Source organism: Salmo trutta, chromosome 17 (genome assembly GCF_901001165.1).
Source record: "Salmo trutta chromosome 17, fSalTru1.1, whole genome shotgun sequence".
NCBI lineage: Eukaryota > Metazoa > Chordata > Actinopteri > Salmoniformes > Salmonidae > Salmo > Salmo trutta.
In genome coordinates this window covers 908,448-935,369 of record NC_042973.1, presented here as the reverse complement: position 1 = coordinate 935,369, position 26,922 = coordinate 908,448, and the positions used below count along the sequence as shown (strand labels likewise).

General features: G+C 46.4%; 1 protein-coding gene and 1 long non-coding RNA gene across 2 annotated transcripts; both read left to right on the top strand.

Annotated features, from left to right (window-relative positions):
* Positions 1 to 4,856: 4,856 nt before the first annotated feature.
* On the top strand, positions 4,857 to 22,560 carry rp2 (RP2 activator of ARL3 GTPase). The gene is made up of 5 exons (XM_029695335.1): positions 4,857 to 5,245; positions 14,899 to 15,567; positions 20,091 to 20,205; positions 21,612 to 21,697; positions 22,387 to 22,560. The coding sequence occupies exons 1-5, from the start codon at positions 5,075 to 5,077 to the stop codon at positions 22,468 to 22,470; spliced, it is 1,125 nt and encodes a 374-aa protein (XP_029551195.1). The 5' UTR covers positions 4,857 to 5,074; the 3' UTR covers positions 22,471 to 22,560.
* Positions 22,561 to 25,565: 3,005 nt separating this feature from the next.
* On the top strand, positions 25,566 to 26,549 carry LOC115151283 (uncharacterized). The gene is made up of 2 exons (XR_003867253.1): positions 25,566 to 25,599; positions 26,466 to 26,549. It is a non-coding gene; the product is annotated as an uncharacterized LOC115151283 (long non-coding RNA).
* Positions 26,550 to 26,922: the final 373 nt, after the last annotated feature.

The following is a 26,922-nucleotide window of genomic DNA, read 5'->3' as shown; positions in this document are numbered from 1 at the left end:
AATTCACTGTCGTTGGGTTTACTGTAGTTAGGTTTACTGTAGTTAGGTTTACTGTAGTTAAGTTTACTGTAGTTCGGTTTACTGTAGTTAAACTCACTGTAGTTGGGTTTACTGTAGTTAGGTTTACTGTAGTTAGGTTTACTGTAGTTGCCTAATATAATGTACCCATCAGTGGTGTAAACAGTTGTGTGCAGTACTTCAGTAAATACTTCAGTAAAAATACTACTTAAGTACTTTATGGGGGTATCTGTACTTTACTATTTATATTTTTGGCAACTTTTACTTTTACTTCACTACATTCCTAAAGAAAATAATGTTGTTTTTACTCCATACATTTTCCCTGACACCCAAAAGTACTCGTTACATTTTGACAGGAAAATGGTCCAATTCACACACTTATCAAGAGAACATCCCTGGAGGATTCACTAAACAGAGAACATCCCTGGTCATCCCTACTGCCTCTGATCTGGAGGACTCACTAAACAGAGAACATCCCTGGTCATCCCTACTGCCTCTGATCTGGAGGACTCACTAAACAGAGAACATCCCTGGTCATCCCTACTGCCTCTGATCTGGAGGATTCACTAAACAGAGAACATCCCTGGTCATCCCTACTGCCTCTGATCTGGAGGACTCACTAAACAGAGAACATCCCTGGTCATCCCTACTGTCTCTGATCTGGAGGACTCACTAAACACACATGCTTTGTTCGTAAATGATGTCTAAGTGTTGGAGTGTGCCCCTGGCTCCGCCAATAAAAAAAAGAAGAAAGTTGAAATGATGTATACATTTACTTTTGTTACTTCAGTATATTTAAAACCAAATACTTTTAGACTTTTACTCAAGTAGCATTTTACTGGGTGACTTTCACTTGAGTCATTTTCTGTTAAGGCATGTTTACTTTTTTCTAGTATGACAATTTTAGTAATTTTTTCATCACTGTCATTTCTACCACGGCCACTCCCGCTGGTCGGCCCACTCCCGCTGGTCGGCCACTCCCGCTGGTCGGCCCACTCCTGCTGGTCGGTCAGCACCACCACGGCCCACTCCTGCTGGTCGGCCCACTCCTGCAGGTCGGCCCACTCCTGCTGGTCGGACCACTCCCGCTGGTCGGTCCACTCCCGCTGGTCGCGCACTCCCGCTGGTCGGCCCACTCCCGCTGGTCGGTCAGCAACTACCACGGCCCACTCCCGCTGGTCGGCCCACTCCCGCTGGTCGGTCAGCCACTCCCGCTGGTCGGCCGACTACCACAGCCACCACCACGGGGTCTTCTGTCAATTCTGAGGGTAGAACAGAGTATTATGTCAATAGATCAAACTGTAAGAATACTGTAACATGTTTTGTGAATTTACATGCATTACAATATGTAATTTACTGTAAATGTAATGGTAAAGCATAGTGCACATCCTGCATACTTACCCGTTTTCTTGGCGAAATGTTCTCATGATCGAATTGACAGTTGATCTTTTCAGATTGAAGTGAACTAATCAGTCAGTCTCTGCCATAGTAAGGTCTCTGTTTACCACATGGTCAACGACGATGGCCCGGACATCATTAGACCAAACAGTTCCCTGCAATCTGCCTCCCTCCCTCTGGTGTAGGGCAGCAGCCTCTAAGGTGCAGGGTTGATTAACCGGGTGGAAGCCGCCTAGCGATGGCTGTTTAACAGTCTGATGGTCTGGAGATAGAAGCTGTTTATCAGTCTGATGGTCTGGAGATAGAAGCTGTTTAACAGTCTGATGGTCTGGAGATAGAAGCGGTTTAACAGTCTGATGGTCTGGAGATAGAAGCTGTTTATCAGTCTGATGGCCTGGAGATAGAAGCTGTTTATCAGTCTGATGGCCTGGAGATAGAAGCTGTTTATCAGTCTGATGGTCTGGAGATAGAAGCTGTTTACCAGTCTGATGGTCTGGAGATAGAAGCTGTTTATCAGTCTGATGGTCTGGAGATAGAAGCTGTTTAACAGTCTGATGGCCTGGAGATAGAAGCTGTTTAACAGTCTGATGGCCTGGAGATAGAAGCTGTTTTTCCAGTCTCTCGGTCCCAGCTTTAATGCACCTGTACTGACCTCGCCTTCTGGATGATAGCGGGGTAAACAGGCAGTGGCTCAGGTGGTTGTTGTCCTTGATTATCTTTTTGGCCTTCCTGTGACATCGGGTGCTGTCGGTGTCCTGGAGGGCAGGCAGTGTGCCCCCTGGTGATGCGTTGGGCAGACCTCACCACCCTCTGGAGAGCGCTGCTGTTGCAGGCGGTGCAGCCCGACAGGATGCTCTCAATTGTGCATCTGTAAAAGTTTGTGAGGGTCTTTGGGGCCAAGATGAATTTCTTCAGCCTCTTGAGGCCCTGTTGCACCTTCTTCACAACACTGTCTGTGTGGGTGGACCATTGCAGATTGTCAGGGATGTGTACACAGAGGAACTTGAAGCTTTCCACCTTCTCCACTGCTGTCCCGTAGATGTGGATAGGGGAGTGCTCCCTCTGCTGTTTCCTGAAGTCCATGTTGAGGGAGGTTTCTTTCCAGGCACCACTTCGCCAGGGCCATCACCTCCTCCCTGTAGGGTGTCTCGTCATTGTTGGTAGTCAGGCCCACTACTGTTGTGTCGTCTGCAAACTTAATGATTGAGTTGGAGGCGTGTGTGGCCACGCAGTCATGGGTGAACAGGGAGTACAGGAGGGGGCTGAGCACACACCCTTGTGGAGCCCCAGTGTTGAGGATCAGTGAAGTGGAGATGTTATTACCTACCCTCACCACCTGGGGGCGGCCCATCAGAAAGTCCAGGACCCAGTTGCACAGAGCGGGATTCAGACCCAGGGCCCCGAGCTTAATGATGAGCTTGCAGTGTACTATGGTGTTGAACGCTGAGCTGTAGTCAATGAACAGCATTCTCACATAGGTATTCCTCTTGTCCAGATGGGATAGGGCAGTGTGCAGTGTGACGGCGATTGCATCGTCTATGGACCTGTTGGGGCGGTAAGCAAATTGAAGTTGGTCTAGGGTGACAGGTAAGGTGGAGGTGATATGATCCTTGACTAGTCTCTCAAAGCACTTCATGATGACAGAGGTGAGTGCTACGGGGTGATGGTAATTTAGTTCAGTTACCTTAGCTTTCTTGGGAACAGGAACAATGGTGGACATTTTGAAGCAAGTGGGGACAGCAGACTGGGATAGGGAGAGATTGAATATATGGTGACCAATTGTGTTTCCCACCGTGTGAAATCAATTATCAATAACGAGTAGTCATTTTGTATGGTTGTCAAGAATCATACAGTACATGTCATTTAAATGTTTATACTTTACAAACACACACTTTATTTCTGTAGTTCTCAAAATCCATATATAGTAGAACAAAAATGTTTAAAATCTATAGGTTTACCAAACGGTTAAGTGATTAACCATGAAGTGCAGTTGGATTTAGTGATGGTCAAATGTATTCAAACACATGAGAAGAGAATCTTATGAGAAGTATTGTGAGCATTGCATTGTGAAAGGCAATTATTTTATATGAAAGGTATTTCTACATGAAACACTCATTAGGTTTGGTGAGAAAGTCACTGTGAGATTTTGTGTTGTACTTAGTCAATTCAAAATGTGCTTTCAGTTTTTGACGATCAGTGGTGAAATTTTACCACATACTTGTGAACAATAGTACCAAAGGGAGAAAAATAATGAAATGTGGTCATATCCAGAACATGTGGTAGCCTGTAAAGACACAATACAGCAGGAGATGTCGGAGACATGCTGCAAGCCTGTTCTCTCGTGTATCTCAAACAGGCCTCCATACCAAATGATCATGTGAAATGTTCAGATAGACAGAATAGCCTAGTTGTTTGTGACTGGAGCACGAATGAACTTTTGTTTTATCGTGATGATAAGAGGTCCTAAAGCTATGTGGTTATACACCTTTGTTCAGAAGCAGCAGCATGCCTAGTTATGTTGCAGTGAGTGTGTATAAATAGGCATAGGCCGCAGCCTATAATTAGAATGGACAAGTAGCTTAAATTGTTAGCTAACAAAGCATGTTGTTTTGTTTGACACACAAATAAAGTTATACCATAACTGATCCGCCCATGGACAGCTCGTCAAGAAAGTGCTAAACAGACCGCATTGCATGATGCATCGTCTGCATCATCACGTATCCAAATCCGACATTACAACAAACAAACAGAAACGTAAAATTGTATTAAAAGTGTTTTACTTTATAGAATGTACCATATTTGGACGAATGTTTATTTTTTTATCACCAATTATTTATATACATCATTGACGGAGTTCTATTAACTATGGCCCGTGACGTGAACGGAATAAAAACGTTGAGGGAAAAGCTTCTTCTCACGTCGAACAATAATCTGTGCCACTCAGTCATGTTGTCAACAAGGCAGCATGGTGCATAGTCCAGAAACATACACTTTATATTTTATATAACATATACGTTCAAAATTTTTTTAACTCGTTTTCATTGGTGACAGATAAAACGTAAATATCCAAAACATTCACTTTTGCATGTGAAAACACCATTTTAGTCATTACTCTACGTGCTTAATCTAGCCTAGCCTACGTCACATTTTGTTTTGAGATTATTTATTTTGGGGTTTTGAACCGGGCCACCTTGCTCGTGCCCGGGAGGCAGCCGGTTCCAAAACGAATGCAATCACCGTTCCCCGAATGAAACCCCTCTCACCGGGGAAACCCGGGCCAGATACTCGAAACCCCTCACTGTTTACCACCCTGCATACCGGGCGCGGCTAAAACAACGCCCAGCTCCCAAAAAAGCAAAACACTTATTTGATTGGCTGACATTGTCCACGTTGCCCCCTCCCAGACTGTTGTTGTACTGTGATTCGCTGTTACTAAGTAACAGATTGCAAAGTATTGATTGGCTGTTGAACTGTGTAAGGAAAAGGGAAGCTCAAACGAAAGACATGTTTACGAGTACGTGATAAGAAGCCAGAAACCGAGGCAAGAAGGACGAAATACCTGTACATTTTATACAAAGTAGACGAGAAATCTTCTGGGGACAGACTCTTGTCATATTTTCCTATACGCGTTTGATTGGTTTATTGTTAAAAGGACAAAATGGGTTGCTTGTTCTCCAAAAAATCCAAGAGCAAATCACCCGAAAAGGAACCTACTCCGACAACAGTGGAAGAGAAGACGAACAGCAGTAGTAACGCCAACAACATTGACCTCGGCAGCAATACAGCGGAGGATCCACCTAAACAATACAGCTGGGACAAACGTGAAAAGGTATGGAGATGATGGCTAGGGAGACTATCGGTGAGGACGCATGCATGGCTAGGGAGACTATCGGTGCATGGCTAGGGAGACTATCGGTGAGGAGGCATGCATGGCTAGGGAGACTATCGGTGAGGACGCATGCATGGCTAGGGAGACTATCGTTGCATGGCTAGGGAGACTATCGTTGCATGGCTAGGGAGACTATCGGTGCATGGTTAGGGAGACTATCGGTGCATGGTTAGGGAGACTATCGGTGAGGACGCATGCATGGCTAGGGAGACTATCGGTGCATGGTTAGGGAGACTATCGGTGCATGGTTAGGGAGACTATCGGTGCATGGCTAGGGAGACTATCGGTGCATGGCTAGGGAGACTATCGGTGCATGGCTAGGGAGACTATCGGTGCATGGCTAGGGAGACTATCGGTGCATGGTTAGGGAGACTATCGGTGCATGGTTAGGGAGACTATCGGTGCATGGCCAGGGAGACTATCGGTGAGGACGCATGCATGGTTAGGGAGACTATCGGTGCATGGTTAGGGAGACTATCGGTGCATGGCCAGGGAGACTATCGGTGAGGACGCATGCATGGTTAGGGAGACTATCGGTGCATGGTTAGGGAGACTATCGGTGAGGACGCATGCATGGTTAGGGAGACTATCGGTGAGGACGCATGCATGGTTAGGGAGACTATCGGTGCATGGTTAGGGAGACTATCGGTGCATGGCCAGGGAGACTATCGGTGAGGACGCATGCATGGTTAGGGAGACTATCGGTGCATGGTTAGGGAGACTATCGGTGCATGGCCAGGGAGACTATCGGTAAGGACGCATGCATGGTTAGGGAGACTATCGGTGAGGACGCATGCATGGTTAGGGAGACTATCGGTGCATGGCCAGGGAGACTATCGGTGCATGGCCAGGGAGACTATCGGTGCATGGCCAGGGAGACTATCGGTGCATGGCCAGGGAGACTATCGGTGCATGGTTAGGGAGACTATCGGTGCATGGTTAGGGATAGAACGAGTCAAAATTCACCCAAGGCTGAAAAACGGCCAAAAAACGTTGTTTGAGAACGAACACCAGGCAATAGCAAATGGATTAAAACGAACGTTCGCTGAGTTTCTTCTAACTGGAATGATCCTTAAAATGTAATTTCACTAAATGGCACCAAAAAAATGTAAACCTTTTTATTTGACCGCTACAGTCTGTTCATAGGACGAAACTTAAAAATAACAACAATAGAAAGTAAACATCCGTACCTCGATGGTGCCAAGTGTGCTGATATATGTATGAGGAGGAAGTAGGAAACAAATAGTAACATTTGACTATTTCTGGTCTAGCGATCGATGAAAGCAGAGTACGCTGCTCAACCTTTTCATTAGAAAGAGATGATTATCCTGATTTATAATGGTGACTTGAAAATAAATATATACACATTGCGAAATATACCATCATGTCTCTCTATAAGAAAACAAGGGGGGAGCTCAGCGTTCCAAGGGGGAAAAGTATTTCTGGTCTAGCGTTTGATGACAACAGAGTACGCTGCTCAACCTTGTCATTAGAAAGAGGAGATTCTCACAATTAAAATGGTGTCCGACTTGAAAAAGTACAATATACACATTGCGAGATATTATGTAAAATAAACAGACATACCTGTATTTCCCCTACTGGAGACAATGGGACGAACTCTGAGTTCCAATAGTATTTTTGTTTGTTTGTTGACATTTTAACTACCAGAAATTGGTAACGTCATTAGAAATAATAGTTTATCCCGATTTAAAATGGTGTAGAACTTAAAACCATTAAAATACATACATTTTGAGATATTTGGTGAAAAAGACAGACATGTCCCTATTTCCCCAAAACAATGGTAGTCTGAAAGTTGAAAGAGCGGTCTTTTATTTAACCAGCTTACCATTTATATACTACTATTTGCCTTTTTGTGTTTAACATTTTGTGGTTTGTAATGTAGTGATTAAGAGCGTTGGCCAGTAACCGAAAGGTGGCTGGTTCGAATCCCCGAACCGACTAGGTAAAAAAATATGTTATGCACCCTTGAGCAAGACACTTACCCAGGGTCACTCTGGATAAGAGCGTCTGCTCAATGACCCTAAGGCAGCCTTTCTTAATGCATGGGTCGCGTCAGAGTACATTTATAATTATTTCATAATTTACTGGAATTGATTTGGCCAAGTGCATCTGCTTAGCAGCGGTCTCTGTTCAGTTCGGCAGCTGCGGTAGAGGGAGATGCCCGTGTGCTTCGCGGTTTACCGGATCTTTTTTCTGCAGTTTTGTTGAAGTTCACTCGCAGCGCTATCATTCAGCAGCAGATGACGGGCTGTCGTTATGGGCTGTCGTTATGGGCTGTCGTTATGGGCTGTCGTTCACCGGCAGGTGACGGGCTGTCGTTCAGCAGCAGACGACGGGCCGTCGTTCAGCGGCAGACGACGGGCCGTCGTTCAGCGGCAGACGACGGGCCGTCGTTCAGCGGCAGACGACGGGCCGTCGTTCAGCGGCAGACGACGGGCCGTCGTTCAGCGGCAGACGACGGGCCGTCGTTCAGCGGCAGACGACGGGCCGTCGTTCAGCGGCAGGCGACGGGCCGTCGTTCAGCGGCAGGCGACGGGCCGTCGTTCAGCGGCAGGCGACGGGCCGTCGTTCAGCGGCAGGCGACGGGCCGTCGTTCAGCGGCAGGCGACGGGCCGTCGTTCAGCGGCAGGCGACGGGCCGTCGTTCAGCGGCAGGCGACGGGCCGTCGTTCAGCGGCAGGCGACGGGCCGTCGTTCAGCGGCAGGCGACGGGCCGTCGTTCAGCGGCAGGCGACGGGCCGTCGTTCAGCGGCAGATGACGGGCTGTCGTTATGGGCTGTCGTTCAGCGGCAGGTGACGGGCTGTCGTTATGGGCTGTCGTTCAGCAGCAGGTGACGGGCTGTCGTTCAGCGGCAGGTGACGGGCTGTCGTTCAGCGGCAGGTGACGGGCTGTTGTTATGGGCTGTCGTTCAGCGGCAGGTGACGGGCTGTCGTTATGGGCTGTCGTTCAGCAGCAGGTGACGGGCTGTCGTTCAGCGGCAGGTGACGGGCTGTCGTTCAGCGGCAGGTGACGGGCTGTCGTTCAGCGGCAGGTGACGGGCTGTCGTTCAGCAGCAGATGATGGGCTGTCGTTATGGGCTGTCGTTCAGCGGCAGGTGACGTGCTGTTGTTATGGGCTGTCGTTCAGCGGCAGGTGACGGGCTGTCGTTATGGGCTGTCGTTCAGCAGCAGGTGACGGGCTGTCGTTCAGCGGCATGTGACGGGCTGTCGTTCAGCGGCAGGTGACGGGCTGTCGTTCAGCGGCAGGTGACGGGCTGTCGTTCACCGGCAGGTGACGGGCTGTCGTTCACCGGCAGGTGACGGGCTGTCGTTCAGCAGCAGATGATGGGCTGTCGTTATGGGCTGTCGTTCAGCGGCAGGTGACGGGCTGTTGTTATGGGCTGTCGTTCAGCGGCAGGTGACGGGCTGTCGTTATGGGCTGTCGTTCAGCAGCAGGTGACGGGCTGTCGTTCAGCGGCAGGTGACGGGCTGTCGTTCAGCGGCAGGTGACGGGCTGTCGTTCAGCGGCAGGTGACGGGCTGTCGTTCACCGGCAGGTGACGGGCTGTCGTTCAGCGGCAGGTGACGGGCCGTTGTTCAGCAGCAGATGATGGGCTGTCGTTATGGGCTGTCGTTCAGCGGCAGGTGACGGGCTGTTGTTATGGGCTGTCGTTCAGCGGCAGGTGACGGGCTGTCGTTATGGGCTGTCGTTCAGCAGCAGGTGACGGGCTGTCGTTCAGCGGCATGTGACGGGCTGTCGTTCAGCGGCAGGTGACGGGCTGTCGTTCAGCGGCAGGTGACGGGCTGTCGTTCAGCGGCAGGTGACGGGCTGTCGTTCACCGGCAGGTGACGGGCTGTCGTTCACCGGCAGGTGACGGGCTGTCGTTCACCGGCAGGTGACGGGCTGTCGTTCACCGGCAGGTGACGGGCTGTCGTTCAGCGGCAGGTGACGGGCTGTCCTTCACCGGCAGGTGACGGGCTGTCGTTATGGGCTGTCGTTATGGGCTGTCGTTCAGCAGCAGGTGACGGGCTGTCGTTCAGCAGCAGGTGACGGGCTGTCGTTATGGGCTGTCGTTCAGCGGCAGGTGACGGGCTGTCGTTCAGCAGCAGATGATGGGCCGTCGTTCAGCAGCAGATGATGGGCTGTCGTTATGGACTGTCGTTCAGCAGCAGGTGACGGGCTGTCGTTATGGGCTGTCGTTCAGCAGCAGGTGACGGGCCGTCGTTCAGCAGCAGGTGACGAGCTGTCGTTCAGCGGCATGTGACGGGCTGTCGTTCAGCGGCAGGTGACGGGCTGTCGTTCAGCGGCAGGTGACGGGCTGTCGTTCAGCGGCAGGTGACGGGCTGTCGTTCACCGGCAGGTGACGGGCTGTCGTTCACCGGCAGGTGACGGGCTGTCGTTCAGCGGCAGGTGACGGGCTGTCGTTCACCGGCAGGTGACGGGCTGTCGTTATGGGCTGTCGTTATGGGCTGTCGTTCAGCAGCAGGTGACGGGCTGTCGTTCAGCAGCAGGTGACGGGCTGTCGTTCAGCAGCAGGTGACGGGCTGTCGTTATGGGCTGTCGTTCAGCGGCAGGTGACGGGCTGTCGTTCAGCAGCAGATGATGGGCCGTCGTTCAGCAGCAGATGATGGGCTGTCGTTATGGACTGTCGTTCAGCAGCAGGTGACGGGCTGTCGTTATGGGCTGTCGTTCAGCAGCAGGTGACGGGCCGTCGTTCAGCAGCAGGTGACGAGCCGTCGTTCAGCAGCAGGTGACGGGCTGTCGTTCAGCAGCAGGTGACGGGCTGTCGTTCAGCAGCAGGTGACGGGCCGTCGTTCAGCAGCAGGTGACGGGCCGTCGTTCAGCAGCAGATGACGGGCTGTTGTTATGGGCTGTCGTTCAGCAGCAGATGATGGGCTGTCGTTCAGCAGCAGGTGACGGGCCGTCGTTCAGCAGCAGATGACGGGCTGTCGTTATGGGCTGTCGTTCAGCAGCAGATGAAGGGCTGTCGTTCAGCAGCAGGTGACGGGCTGTCGTTCAGCAGCAGGTGACGGGCCGTCGTTCAGCAGCAGATGACGGGCTGTCGTTCAGCAGCAGGTGACGGGCTGTCGTTATGGGCTGTCGTTCAGCAGCAGATGATGGGCTGTCGTTATGGGCCGTCGTTCAGCAGCAGATGATGGGCCGTCGTTATGGGCTGTCGTTCAGCAGCAGATGACGGGCTGTCGTTCAGCAGCAGATGATGGGCCGTCGTTATGGGCTGTCGTTCAGCAGCAGATGATGGGCTGTCGTTCAGCAGTAGATGATGGGCCGTCGTTCAGCAGCAGATGATGGGCCGTCGTTCAGCAGTAGATGATGGGCCGTCGTTCAGCAGCAGATGATGGGCCGTCGTTCCAGAACAGGGCAGCATGATGGGAAACCCAGGGAGTTATTTCAGAACAGGGCAGCATGATGGGAAACCCAGTGAGTTATTCCAGAACAGGGCAGCATGATGGGAAACCCAGGGAGTTATTCCAGAACAGGGCAGCATGATGGGAAACCCAGGGAGTTATTCCAGAACAGGGCAGCATGATGGGAAACCCTGGGAGTTATTCCAGAACAGGGCAGCATGATGGGAAACCCTGGGAGTTATTCCAGAACAGGGCAGCATGATGGGAAACCCAGTGAGTTATTCCAGAACAGGGCAGCATGATGGGAAACCCAGGGAGTTATTTCAGAACAGGGCAGCACGATGGGAAACCCAGGGAGTTATTCCAGAACAGGGCAGCATGATGGGAAACCCAGGGAGTTATTCCAGAACAGGGCAGCATGATGGGAAACCCAAGGAGTTATTCCAGAACAGGGCAGCATGATGGGAAACCCAGGGAGTTATTCCAGAACAGGGCAGAATGCTTCAGGAAACAGGGCTTCGAATGTGGAAAGTACATCAACAAGCAAGGCATTGTTGTCATTTTCTAACAGGTGAGGATCAGCAGGCATAAGGGAGTACTATAGTAGATTTGAGTTTCTCTTTCAAACAATCGGGGTGGCAGGTAGCCTTGTGGTTAGAGCGTTGGACTAGTAACCAAAAGGTTGCAAGATCGAATCCCCGAGCTGACAAGGTACAAATCTGTCGTTCTGCCCCTGAACAAGGCAGTTAACCCACTGTTCCTAGGCTGTCATTGAAAATAAGAATTTGTTCTTAACTGACTTGCCTAGTTAAATAAAATAAAAAAAATCCCTGGCCTTGTACACAGATAATAGCTAATTATAGCCAAGGCAAGCTAGCTAGTTACTGATAGTGCAACACTAAGTAACAGTACAGATGAAAAATGATCAGTCCTACTGTACATCCTACTGTACAGCTCACTGTAGAAATGATCAGGCCTACTGTACATCCTACTGTAGAAATGATCAGGCCTACTGTACATCCTACTGTAGAAATGATCAGGCCTACTGTACATCTCACTGTAGAAATGATCAGGCCTACTGTACATATTACTGTAGAAATGATCAGGCCTACTGTACATCTTACTGTAAAAATTACTGTTGAAAACCAGTCTAGGTTTTAACTGTTGCTGTTAAAACACAAGTAATAATTGTTATTCTGAACTGGAATAAACTGATTGAAGCAAGATGTTTTTTGAGGCAAACACACTCACATTGTTCTGGGTTGTTCATCTACAGCAGGAAGTGGTCTCCTGCCGGACCGATCCAGTTTGGCACCACATACAGCCCCTGAAGTCAGGGTTCTCAAGCACAGAAACAGTGTCATTGCTGAGTATGACCTCAGTGTTAAACTGTCAAACTGAACCCAGAATAGACCTGCTTCAACCAGCCACACACCTCTCTGTGTGTGTGTGTGTGTGTGTGTGTGTGTGTGTGTGTGTGTGTGTGTGTGTGTGTGTGTGTGTGTGTGTGTGTGTGTGTGTGTTCTGGTCTACATCTGTGTGACGTGATCAACCAGTTTATTCCAGTTCAGAATTTAAAAAAAACATGTATTGTAACAGTTCCAACCTAGACTTTATTTCAACAATAATTTCTACATTAAGCTGTACAGTAGGATGTACAAAAAAAAAAAAGAATCACATTTATTTATAAAGCCCTTCGTATATCAGCTGAAATCTCAAAGTGCTGTACAGAAACTCAGCCTAAATCCCCAAACAGCAAGCAATGCAGGTGTAGAAGCACGGTGGCTAGGAAAAACTCCCTAGGAAAAACTCCCTAGAAAGGCCAAAAACCTAGGAAGAAACCTAGAGAGGAACCAGGCTCTGAGGGGTGGCCAGTCCTCTTACATTTACATTACATTTACGTCATTTAGCAGACGCTCTTGTCCAGAGCGACTTACAGTAGTGAATGCATACATTTAAAAAAAAAAATGTATTGTGCTGGCCCCCCGTGGGAATCGAACCCACAACCCTGGTGTTGCAAACACCATGCTCTACCAACTGAGCTACGGCTGTGCCGGGTGGATATTATAACAGAACATGGTCAAGATGTTAAAATGTTCATAAATGACCAGCATGGTCAAATAATAATAATCATAGTAGTTGTCTAGGGTGCAACAAGCACCTACTATGATTATTATTATTGTGAACAGGTCAGGGTTCCGTAGCCGCAGGCAGAACAGTTGAAACTGGAGCAGCAGCATGGCCAGGTGGACTGGGGACAGCAAGGAGTCATCATGCCAGGTAGTCCTGAGGCATGGTCCTAGGGCTCAGGTCCTCCGAGAGAAAGAAAGAAAGAGAGAATTAGAGAGAGCATATTTAAATTCACACAGGACACCGGATAAGACAAGAGAAATACTCCAGATATAACAGACTGACCCTAGCCCCCCGACACATAAACTACTGCAGCATAAATACTGGAGGCTGAGACAGGAGGGATCAGAAGACACTGTGGCCCCATCCGATGATACCCCCGGACAGGGCCAAACAGACAGGATCAGTAGGCCTGATCATTTCTTCAGTGAGATGTACAGTAGGCCTGATCATTTATACAGTGAGATGTGCAGTAGCATGTACAGTAGCATGTGCAGTAGCATGTACAGTAGGCGGTGCAGTAGGCTGTGCAGTAGGATGTACAGTAGGATGTGCAGTAGGCTGTACAGTGAGATGTACAGTAGGATGTGCAGTAGGCCTGATCATTGTTCATCTGTACTGTTTCTTAGTGTTGCACGATCAGAAAGCCTGTGTGTCTGTTCTGTTATTCATCTGTGTGATGTGATCAATCTGTTTATTCCAGTTCAGAATCTGTTTATTCCAGTTCAGAATTAAATGATTTATTTGTATTTTAACAGCAACAGTTCCAACCTAGACAGACATGTAAGAGTGTTTTTAATGGGGGAAAATGAACATGAATATATATTTATACGAATATTTAATTTCATTATTTGTTTTTGGCTAGATTGCATTTGTTTTAGGCATAAGGGCAATGAAATGTACCAATATTTACGTATGGTTGAATCTTTTCCTAAGTTTGGGTCCCAGGCTGAAAATGTTTAAGAACCACTGCCCTAAGGATCTAATATCTGTCTCTATGTAGATTAACCCTAAGGATCTAATATCTGTCTCTATGCAGATTAACCCTAAGGATCTAATATCTGTCTCTATGCAGATTAACCCTAAGGATCTAATATCTGTCTCTATGCAGATTAACCCTAAGGATCTAATATCTGTCTCTATGTAGATTAACCCTAAGGATCTAATATCTGTCTATGCAGGTTGACCCTAAGGATCTAATATCTGTCTCTATGCAGGTTGACCCTAAGGATCTAATATCTGTCTCTATGCAGATTAACCCTAAGGATCTAATATCTGTCTCTATGCAGATTAACCCTAAGGATCTAATATCTGTCTCTATGCAGATTAACCCTAAGGATCTAATATCTGTCTCTATGCAGATTAACCCTAAGGATCTAATATCTGTCTCTATGCAGATTAACCCTAAGGATCTAATATCTGTCTCTGTGCAGATTAACCCTAAGGATCTAATATCTGTCTCTATGCAGATTAACCCTAAGGATCTAATATCTGTCTCTATGCAGATTAACCCTAAGGATCTAATATCTGTCTCTATGCAGGTTGACCCTAAGGATCTAATATCTGTCTCTATGCAGGTTGACCCTAAGGATCTAATATCTGTCTCTATGCACATTAACCCTAAGGATCTAATATCTGTCTCTATGCACATTAACCCTAAGGATCTAATATCTGTCTCTATGCACATTAACCCTAAGGATCTAATATCTGTCTCTATGTAGATTAACCCTAAGGATCTAATATCTGTCTATGCAGGTTGACCCTAAGGATCTAATATCTGTCTCTATGCAGGTTGACCCTAAGGATCTAATATCTGTCTATGCAGGTTGACCCTAAGGATCTAATATCTGTCTCTATGTAGATTAACCCTAAGGATCTAATATCTGTCTATGCAGGTTGACCCTAAGGATCAAATATCTGTCTCTATGCAGGTTGACCCTAAGGATCTAATATCTGTCTCTATGCAGATTAACCCTAAGGATCTAATATCTGTCTATGCAGGTTGACCCTAAGGATCTAATATCTGTCTATGCAGATTAACCCTAAGGATCTAATATCTGTCTCTTTGACTTGTGATCTTGTCCTGTCCCCTTTACAGGTTGACCCTAAGGACTTCATGCTAACGGGGCTGAAGGACGCCACAGTGGGCCGTCTGCCAGGCAAGCTGAACGGACAGCAGTTTGTCATCCAGGACTGTGACAACTGTAAGATCTTCGTGTTGGATCACTCCGCCACCATCACCATCGACGACTGCACTAACTGCTGCATCGTTATGGGGCCAGTGAAGGGCAGTGTGTTCTTCAGGGACTGTAAGGATATCAAGTGTGTGGTGGCCTGTCAGCAGTTCAGGACCAGGGACTGTCAGAAGATGGAGGTGTTCCTGTGTTGTGCCACTCAGCCCATCATCGAGGCGTCCACGGGGATGAAGTTCGGATGCTTCCAGTACTACTACCCCGAGCTGGCTTTCCACTTCAAGGACGCAGGCCTCAGCATCTTCAACAACAACTGGAGCAACGTCCATGATTTCACGCCCGTCTCAGGGGAGACCAACTGGAGCCTGCTGCCTGAGGACACTGTGGTGTTGGACCATGTCCCAGCCCCTGACCCGGAGTCAGAGTTTAAATCAGTCCGGGTCTCAGCTGAGGCTTCCCGCAGCATCGTACCCATGACCAAAGGAGGCAGACGCAAGGAGAGTGACGAGTCCTGTCTGTTTGTGTTCTTCGCTGGGGACTACACCACTGCTAACGCCCGGAAACTCATTGATGAGGTGAGCAAGTGGAGGGAGGTAGGAGGGTGAGGAGATAAGACAGTCTGCTAAATTACTTAAAGTAATTTTTAAAAATGAGGAGGAGGGAAGGTTAGACACTTTGTCATACAGTTAAAGGTCTCCTTCCCTTGCTGCAATGGTTCTATTTTTGGCCTTTCCATTAAGGTCCTTCTGATGTAAACTACTGGTCATCCTCCAGATGAGGAAGTGACTCAAGGTCCTTCTGGTGTTGGTGTTGGTGCATCGTCATTGTTTACTAGTCTGTTGGTGCGTCGTCATTGTTTACTAGTCTGTTGGCGCGTCGTCATTGTTTACTAGTCTGTTGGCGCGTCGTCATTGTTTACTAGTCTGTTGGCGCGTCGTCATTGTTTACTAGTCTGTTGGCGCGTCGTCATTGTTTACTAGTCTGTTGGCGCGTCGTCATTGTTTACTAGTCTGTTGGCGCGTCGTCATTGTTTACTAGTCTGTTGGCGCGTCGTCATTGTTTACTAGTCTGTTGGCGCGTCGTCATTGTTTACTAGTCTGTTGGCGCGTCGTCATTGTTTACTAGTCTGTTGGCGCGTCGTCATTGTTTACTAGTCTGTTGGCGCGTCGTCATTGTTTACTAGTCTGTTGGCGCGTCGTCATTGTTTACTAGTCTGTTGGCGCGTCGTCATTGTTTACTAGTCTGTTGGCGCGTCGTCATTGTTTACTAGTCTGTTGGCGCGTCGTCATTGTTTACTAGTCTGTTGGCGCGTCGTCATTGTTTACTAGTCTGTTGGCGCGTCGTCATTGTTTACTAGTCTGTTGGCGCGTCGTCATTGTTTACTAGTCTGTTGGCGCGTCGTCATTGTTTACTAGTCTGTTGGCGCGTCGTCATTGTTTACTAGTCTGTTGGCGCGTCGTCATTGTTTACTAGCCTGTTGGTGTTGGTGCGTCGTCATTGTTTACTAGTCTGTTGGTGTTGGTGCGTCGTCATTGTTTACTAGTCTGTTGGCGCGTCGTCATTGTTTACTAGTCTGTTGGCGCGTCGTCATTGTTTACTAGTCTGTTGGCGCGTCGTCATTGTTTACTAGTCTGTTGGTGCGTCGTCATTGTTTACTAGTCTGTTGGTGCGTCGTCGTTATTACTATGCAGCTGTGCTGCACCCAACTGGTTGATCTTCTTCAAGCTGTGGTCAGCTCTTGACCTCATCTTTAAAATAAACTACAGCAGATGTTCCCAAACTGTTTATAGTCCCGTACCCCTTCAAACATTCAACCTCCAGCTGCAGACCCCCTCTAGCACCAGGGTCAGCACACTCTCAAATGTTGTTTTTGCCATCATTGTAAGCCTGCCACACACACTATACGATACATTTATTAAACATAAGAATGAGTGTGAGTTTCTGTCACAACCCGGCTCGTGGGAAGTGACAAAGAGCTCTTATAGGACCAGGGCACAAATAATAATAATCTATAATGTTGCTCTTTATTTAACCAGCTTACATATAAAACCTTATTTATTCATCAAAAATTGTGAATAACTCACCACAGGTTAATGAGAAGTATATCATATCATATCATTGCATAGTGCAGAAAATACACGAGAGTTCAGGGGCCTTGCTTTAACAAAGTTAACCATTTTCACTGTAGTGTCCAAAATGTCTTTCAAGCTGTCAGGCATTCCCTTGGCAGCAAGAGCCTCTCGGTGGATGCTGCAGTGGACCCAAGTGGCGTCGGGAGCAACTGCTTGCACGCGCGTTACCACTCCACTATGTCTCCCTGTCATGGCCTTTGCTCCATCAGTACAGATACCAACATGAGCAGCAGCTACGTTTGGCTACATACGGACCGTTAGTGGAATTCCCACGAGAAAGTAACGGTTAATGTGATTGGATGTTAATTATATTTGTGGCAGTGAAACGAGGCGACTCAGGCGAGGGGGAAGAAAACCTCACCCTAATGTATATAAAGGGATAGCCCCGGTGGAAAATATAAACAGGGAAGAAATTGCATACCCCAGTTTGGGAATATCTCACTACAATAAGATCCCTGTATTTAGAGCTGTAAGAGCTTTGTTGTAATGTACAGTTGAAGTCGGACTTTTACATACATACATACACTTATGTTGGAGTCATTAAAACTCGTTTTTCAACCACTCCACACATTTCTTGTTAATAACAAACTATAATTTTGGCAAGTTAGTTAGGACATCTACTGTGTGCATGACACAAGTAATTTTCCAACAATTGTTTACAGACATATAATTCACTGTATCACAATTCCAGTGGGTCAGAAGTTTACATACACTAAGTTGACTGTGCCTTTAAACAGCTTGGAAAATTCCAGAAAATGATCTCATGGCTCTAGAAGCTTCTGATAGGCTAATTGACATCATTTGAGTCAATTGGAGGTGTACCTGTGGATATATTTCAAGGCCTACCTTCAAACTCAGTGCTTCTTTGCTTGACATCATGGGAAAATCAAAAGAAATCAGCCAAGAACTCAGGAAAAAAATGGTAGACCTCCATAAGTCTGGTTCATCCTTCGGAGCAATTTCCAAACGCCTGAAGGTACCACGTTCATCTGTACATACAATAGTACGCAAGTATAAACACCATGGGACCACGCAGCCGTCATACCGCTCAGGAAGGAGACGCATTCTGTCTCCTAGAGATGAACGTACTTCGGAGCGAAAAGTGCAAATCAATCCCAGAACAACAGCAAAGAATCTTGTGAAGATGCTGGAGGAAACCGGTACAAAAGTATTTATATCCACAGTAAAACGAGTCCTATATCGACATAATCTGAAAGGCCGCTCAGGAAGGAAGAGGCCACTGCTCCAAAACCTCCATAAAAAAGCCAGACTACGGTTTGCAACTGCACATGGGGACAAAGATCGTACTTTTTGGAGAAATGTCCTCTGATCTGATGAAACAAAAATAGAACTGTTTGGCCATAATGACCATCGTTATGTTTGGAGGAAAAAGGGGGAGGCTTGCAAGCCGAAGAACACCATCCCAACCGTGAAGCACATGGGTGGCAGCATCATGTTGTGGGGGTGCTTTGCTGCAGGAGGGACTAGTGCACTTCACAAAATAGATGGCATCATGAGTTAGGAAAATTAGGTGGATATATTGAAGCAACATCTCAAGACATCAGTCAGGAAGTTAAAGCTTGGTCGCAAATGTGTCTTCCAAATGGACAATGACCACAAGCATACTTCCAAAGTTGTGGCAAAATGGCTTAAGGACAACAAAGTCAAGGTATTGGAGTGGCCATCACAAAGCCCTGACCTCAATCCCATAGAAAATTTGTGGGCAGAACTGAAAAATTGTGTGCGAGCAAGGAGGCCTACAAACCTGACGAAGTTACACCAGCTCTGTCAGGAGGAATGGGCCAAAATTGACCCACTGGGAATGTGATGAAAGAAATAAAAGCTGAAATAAATCATTCTCTCTACTAGTATTCTGACATTTCATATTCTTAAAATATAGTGGTGATCCTAACTGACCTAAAATAGGGAATCTTTACTAGGATTAAATGTCAGGAATTGTGACAAACTGAGTTTAAATGTATTTGGCTAAGGTGTATGTAAACTTCCTATTTCAACTGTACATGTCAAATAAAGGCAAGAGAAGGCAAACAACATTTGTTAGTGTAATATGGTTAATTTTGGTTGAACTGACTTTAAAATCTAGGATAATGCACCCAGGATTGCATGTGTATAGTCATCAAACTCTAAAACAATCCACATGAATGCTTTCGTCACTTCTTAAATATACGCTAGGCCTACTGTCTCTTTCATAACAAGGTAGGATTACTTTGGTGCGAGGTGAGTGTGTGAGTCAGCACCAGTCTGATACCTGGGCTATGATAAGAATGATAAGATATGATAAGAACAGCCTACAGTCCAGATGGACTGATATGAGTGCTTTGGAAGAAAACGTCTGCTGAATGGCATATATTATTTGTGTTCATGGTTTCATTGCTTCCTGTCTGTATTAACTCCAAGGCCTCTGGGAAAGGGTTTAACGGTGTCATTGCTTCCTGTCTGTATTAACTCCAAGGCCTCTGGGAAAGGGTTTAACGGTGTCATTGCTTCCTGTCTGTATTAATTCCAAGGCCTCTGGGAAAGGGTTTAACGGTGTCATTACTTCCTGTCTGTATTAACTCCAGGCCTCTGGGAAAGGGTTTAACGGTGTCATTACTTCCTGTCTGTATTAACTCCAAGGCCTCTGGGAAAGGGTTTAACGGTGTCATTGCTTCCTGTCTGTATTAACTCCAAGGCCTCTGGGAAAGGGTTTAACGGTGTCATTACTTCCTGTCTGTGTTAACTCCAAGGCCTCTGGGAAAGGGTTTAACGGTGTCATTGCTTCCTGTCTGTATTAACTCCAGGCCTCTGGGAAAGGGTTTAACGGTGTCATTACTTCCTGTCTGTGTTAACTCCAAGGCCTCTGGGAAAGGGTTTAACGGTGTCATTACTTCCTGTCTGTATTAACTCCAAGGCCTCTGGGAAAGGGTTTAACGGTGTCATTGCTTCCTGTCTGTATTAACGCCAAGGCCTCTGGGAAAGGGTTTGTGCTGATCCAGACTAAGGAAGTGTCCATGCGCCCCGAGGACGTCAGCAGAGTGTTCCAGAACGAGGCAGAGGGACTCCTAGAGTGGATCACCAACGGTAAGGAACACAAAGACTGTCCCAAATAGCACCTTATTCCCTATATAGTGCACTACTTTTGACCAGGGCCTGCAGACAATCCGCGTATCATCTGTGTTAATCATTCAATAGTCGGCTTGAGACTAGGGCTGACATCGGCTTGAGACTAGGGCAGACATCGGCTTGAGACTAGGGCAGACATCGGCTTGAGACTAGGGCAGACATCGGCTTGAGACTAGGGCAGACATCGGCTTGAGACTAGGGCAGACATCGGCTTGAGACTAGGGCAGACATCGGCTTGAGACTAGGGCAGACATCGGCTTGAGACTAGGGCAGACATCGGCTTGAGACTAGGGCAGGACATCGGCTTGAGACTAGGGCAGACATCGGCTTGAGACTAGGGCAGACATCGGCTTGAGACTAGGGCAGACATCGGCTTGAGACTAGGGCAGACATCGGCTTGAGACTAGGGCAGACATCGGCTTGAGACTAGGGCAGACATCGGCTTGAGACTAGGGCAGACATCGGCTTGAGACTAGGGCAGACATCGGCTTGAGACTAGGGCAGACATCGGCTTGAGACTAGGGCAGACATCGGCTTGAGACTAGGACAGACATCGGCTTGAGACTAGGGCTGACATCGGTTTGAGACTAGGGCTGACATCGGCTTGAGACTAGGGCAGACATCGGCTTGAGACTAGGGCAGACATCGGCTTGAGACTAGGGCAGACATCGGCTTGAGACTAGGGCAGACATCGGCTTGAGACTAGGGCAGACATCGGCTTGAGACTAGGGCAGACATCGGCTTGAGATTAGGGCAGACATCGGCTTGAGATTAGGGCAGACATCAGTTTGCTGGTTCTGGTTCGGCTTGAGACTAGGGCAGACATCAGTTTGCTGGTTCGGTTTGAGACTAGGGCAGACATCAGTTTGCTGGTTCTGGTTTGGTTTGAGACTAGGGCGGACATCAGTATGCTGGTTCTGGTTCGGCTTGAGACTAGGGCTGACATCAGTTTGAGACTAGGGCAGACATCAGTTTGCTCTTTCTGGTTCGGTTTGAGACTAGGGCACACATCGGTCTTCCCTGTGGCTCAGTTGGTAGAGCATGTTGTGTGCAACGCCAGGGTTGTGGCTTCGATTCCCACGGGGGGCCAGTACAACAAAAAAAATGCATGAAATGAAATGTATGCATTCACTACTGTAAGTCGCTCTGGATAAGAGCGTCTGCTAAATGACTTAAATGTAAAAAAAAAAAAATGTAAATCAGTTTGCTGGTTCTCTGTGATGTATGATGACCTTTGAACCAAGAGAAGGTGGGGGGGGGATAAAATCCTCATAGCTGAAGGAAAGAATTGTGTTAATGAGTTGATTTAGTGCTTATGATGATTAGGCCAATGCATTTCTGAAAATTCTCTCTTCTTGCCACAGGCCCAGTGACGGCCCTGGAGTTGAATGGGGATGGGGTAGTGGAGGCCTGCAAGAGCATGGCCAGCGACATGTTCAGTGGAACCAAGGTAACAGTATTTCTGACATCTCTAGACAAAACATTTATTGTCGGGCCTACTGAGTGGCACAGTGGTCTAAGGCACTGCATTACAGTGCTAGTTGTACCACTAGAGATTCTGGGTTCGGTTCCAGACTCTGTCGCAGCCGGACGCGACCGAGAGACCCATGGGGCGGCGCACAATTGGCCCAGCGTCGTCCGGGTTAGGGGAGGGTTTGGCCGGCAGGGATATCCTTATCCCATCACGCACTAGCGACTCCAGTGGCGGGCCGGACGCAGTGCACGCTGACCAGGTCGCCAGGTGTACGGTGTTTCCTCTGACACATTGGTGCGGCTGGCTTCCGGGTTGGATGTGCATTGTGTCAAGGAAGCAGTGCAGCTTGGTTGGGTTGTGTTTCGGAGGACGCATGGCTCTCGACCTTCGCCTCTCCCGAGTCCGTACGGGAGGTGCAGCGATGAGGCAAGACTGTAACTACCAATTGGAAACCACGAAATTGGGGAGAAAAAGGGGTTATAATTTAAAACTTTTTTTTTACATTTATTGTTTTAATGTCAATGAGACTAACCTGGTAAAATACAATTTTAAAAAGATCTCAAGATTTTATGAATTGTACTGAAAGTTTTAGTCAGAACTGTACTAGGTAATAAAATAGTTCCTGTATGTGAAGTAAGTCTTGTTTTCTGTCCTGTTCCCTGCAGGTGTTTGTTTCAGACAACAGAAATACTTCCTCTCGAGATGTGGACAACTTCTTCAACTTTGCTGACATGCAGATGGGCTTGTGATTGAGTCGCTGTATGACAATCACAACTACACCACTGATATACACCTCAATCACAACTACACCACTGATATACACCACAATCACAACTACACCACAATCACAACTACACCACTGATATACACCTCAATCACAACTACACCACTGATATACACCACAATCAAAACTACACCACAATCACAACTACACCACTGATATACACCACAATCACAACTACACCACTGATATACACCACAATCACAACTACACCACTGATATACACCACAATCACAACTACACCACTGATATACACCACAATCACAACTACACCACTGATATACACCACAATCACAACTACACCACTGATATACACCACAATCACAACTACACCACAATCACAACTACACCACAATCACAACTACACCACTGATATACACCACAATCAGAACTACACCACTGATATACACCACAACTACACCACTGATATACACCACAATCACAACTACACCACAATCACAACTACACCACTGATATACACCACAATCACAACTACACCACAATCACAACTACACCACTGATACACACCACAATCACAACTACACCACTGATACACACCACAACCACAACTACACCACTGATATACACCACAACTACACCACTGATATACACCTCAATCACAACTACACCACAATCACAACTACACCACTGATATACACCACAATCACAACTACACCACTGATATACACCTCAATCACAACTACACCACAATCACAACTACACCACTGATATACACCTCAATCACAACTACACCACAATCACAACTACACCACTGATATACACCTCAATCACAACTACACCACTGATATACACCACAATCACAACTACACCACAATCACAACTACACCACTGATATACACCTCAATCACAACTACACCACTGATATACACCACAATCACAACTACACCACAATCACAACTACACCACTGATACACACCACAATCACAACTACACCACTGATACACACCACAACCACAACTACACCACTGATATACACCACAACTACACCACTGATATACACCTCAATCACAACTACACCACAATCACAACTACACCACTGATATACACCACAATCACAACTACACCACTGATATACACCTCAATCACAACTACACCACAATCACAACTACACCACTGATATACACCTCAATCACAACTACACCACAATCACAACTACACCACTGATATACACCTCAATCACAACTACACCACTGATATACACCACAATCACAACTACACCACTGATATACACCACAATCACAACAACACCACAATCACAACTACACTACTGATATACACCACAATCACAACTACACCACTGATATACACCACAATCACAACTACACCACTGATATACACCACAATCACAACTACACCACTGATATACACCACAATCACAACAACACCACAATCACAACTACACCACTGATATACACCACAATCACAACTACACCACTGATATACACCACAATCACAACTACACCACTGATATACACCACAATCACAACAACACCACAATCACAACTACACTACTGATATACACCACAATCACAACTACACCACTGATATACACCACAATCACAACTACACCACAATCACAACTACACCACTGATATACACCTCAATCACAACTACACCACTGATATACACCTCAATCACAACTACTCCACTGATATACACCACAATCACAACAACACCACAATCACAACTACACCACTGATATACACCACAATCACAACTACACCACAGTCACAACTACACCACTGATATACACCACAATCACAACTACACCACTGATATACACCTCAATCACAACTACACCACTGATATACACCTCAATCACAACTACACCACTGATATACACCACAATCACAACTACACCACTGATATACACCACAATCACAACAACACCACAATCACAACTACACTACTGATATACACCACAATCAGAACTACACCACTGATATACACCACAATCACAACTACACCACAATCACAACTACACCCCTGATATACACCTCAATCACAACTACACCACTGATATACACCTCAATCACAACTACACCACTGATATACACCACAATCACAACAACACCACAATCACAACTACACCACTGATATACACCACAATCACAACTACACCACTGATATACACCACAATCACAACTACACTACTGATATACACCACAATCACAACTACACCACTGATATACACCACAATCACAACTACACCACAATCACAACTACACCACTGATATACACCTCAATCACAACTACACCACTGATATACACCTCAATCACAACTACACCACTGATATACACCTCAATCACAACTACACCACTGATATACACCACAATCACAACTACACCACTGATATACACCACAATCACAACTACACCACTGATATACACCACAATCACAACTACACCACTGATATACACCTCAATCACAACTACACCACTGATATACACCACAATCACAACTACACCACAATCACAACTACACCACTGATATACACCTCAATCACAACTACACCACAATCACAACTACACCACTGATATACACCACAATCACAACTACACCACTGATATACACCACAACTACACCACTGATACACACCTCAATCACAACTACACCTCAATCACAACTTACTACACAAGGATTATTTTGTTATATTTTTTATACTAGTAGGTAGTGGAGAAGGACAGGTTAATCAACATAGTGATGGTAGAGAGGACAGGTTAATCAACATAGTGATGGTAGGTAGCAGAGAGGACAGGTTAATCAACATAATTATGGTAGAGAGGACAGGTTAATCATCATAATGATGGCAGGTAGGAGAGAGGACAGGTTAATCAACATAATGATGGTAGGAGAGAGGACAGGTTAATCAACATAATGATGGTAGCAGAGAGGACAGGTCAATCAACATAATGATGGTAGCAGAGAGGACAGGTTAATCAACATAATGATGGTAGGTAGGAGAGAGGACAGGTTAATCAACATAATGATGGTAGCAGAGAGGACAGGTTAATCAACATAATGATGGTAGCAGAGAGGACAGGTTAATCAACATAATGATGGTAGAGAGGACAGGTTAATCATCATAATGATGGCAGGTAGGAGAGGACAGGTTAATCATCATAATGATGGCAGGTAGGAGAGAGGACAGGTTAATCAACATAATGATGGTAGGAGAGAGGACAGGTTAATCAACATAATGATGGTAGGAGAGAGGACAGGTTAATCAACATAATGATGGTCGAGAGGACAGGTTAATCAACATAATGATGGTAGGTAGGAGCGAGGACAGGTTATTCAACATAATGATGGTAGCAGAGAGGACAGGTTAATCAACATGGTGATGGTAGGTAGGAGAGAGGACAGGTTAATCAACATAATGATGGTAGAGGAGAGGACAGGTTAATCAACATAGTGATGGTAGGTAGGAGAGAGGACAGGTTAATCAACATAATGATGGTAGGTAGGAGAGAGGACAGGTTAATCAACATAATGATGGTAGGAGAGAGGACAGGTTCATCAACATAATGATGGTGGGTAGAAGAGAGGACAGGTTAATCAACATAATGATGGTAGGAGAGAGGACAGGTTAATCAACATAATGATGGCAGGAGAGAGGACAGGTTAATCAACATAATGATGGTAGAGAGGACAGGTTAATCAACATAATGATGGTAGGAGAGAGGACAGGTTAATCAACATAATGATGGTAGCAGAGAGGACAGGTTAATCAACATAATGATGGTAGGAGAGAGGACAGGTTAATCAACATAATGATGGTAGAGAGGACAGGTTAATCAACATAATGATGGTAGAGAGGACAGGTTAATCAACATAATGATGGCAGGTAGAAGAGGGGACAGGTTAATCAACATAGTGATGGCAGGTAGGAGAGAGGACAGGTTTATCAACATAGTGATGGCAGGTAGCAGAGGGGACAGGTTAATCAACTTAATGATGGTAGGAGAGAGGACAGGTTAATCAACATAATGATGGCAGGAGAGAGGACAGGTTAATCAACATAATGATGGTAGAGAGGACAGGTTAATCAACATAATGATGGTAGCAGAGAGGACAGGTTAATCATCATAATGATGGTAGGAGAGAGGACAGGTTAATCAACATAATGATGGTAGTAGAGAGGACAGGTTAATCATCATAATGATGGTAGGAGGGAGGACAGGTTAATCAACATAGTGATGGTAGGAGAGAGGACAGGTTAATCAACATAATGATGGCAGGAGAGAGGACAGGTTATTCAACATAATGATGGCAGGTAGCAGAGAGGACAGGTTAATCATCATAATGATGGCAGGTAGCAGAGAGGACAGGTTAATCATCATAATGATGGCAGGTAGGAGAGAGGACAGGTTAATCAACATAATGATGGTAGGTAGC

Excerpts from the sequence above, each read along its gene's own strand:
- rp2 (XM_029695335.1), top strand. The coding sequence starts at position 5,075 with ATGGGTTGCTTGTTCTCCAAAAAATCCAAGAGCAAATCACCCGAAAAG. Across the intron at positions 15,568-20,090 it reads CCCGGAAACTCATTGATGAG|GCCTCTGGGAAAGGGTTTGT; the intron begins GTGAGCAAGTGG and ends ATTAACGCCAAG. Across the intron at positions 20,206-21,611 it reads CCTAGAGTGGATCACCAACG|GCCCAGTGACGGCCCTGGAG; the intron begins GTAAGGAACACA and ends TTCTTGCCACAG.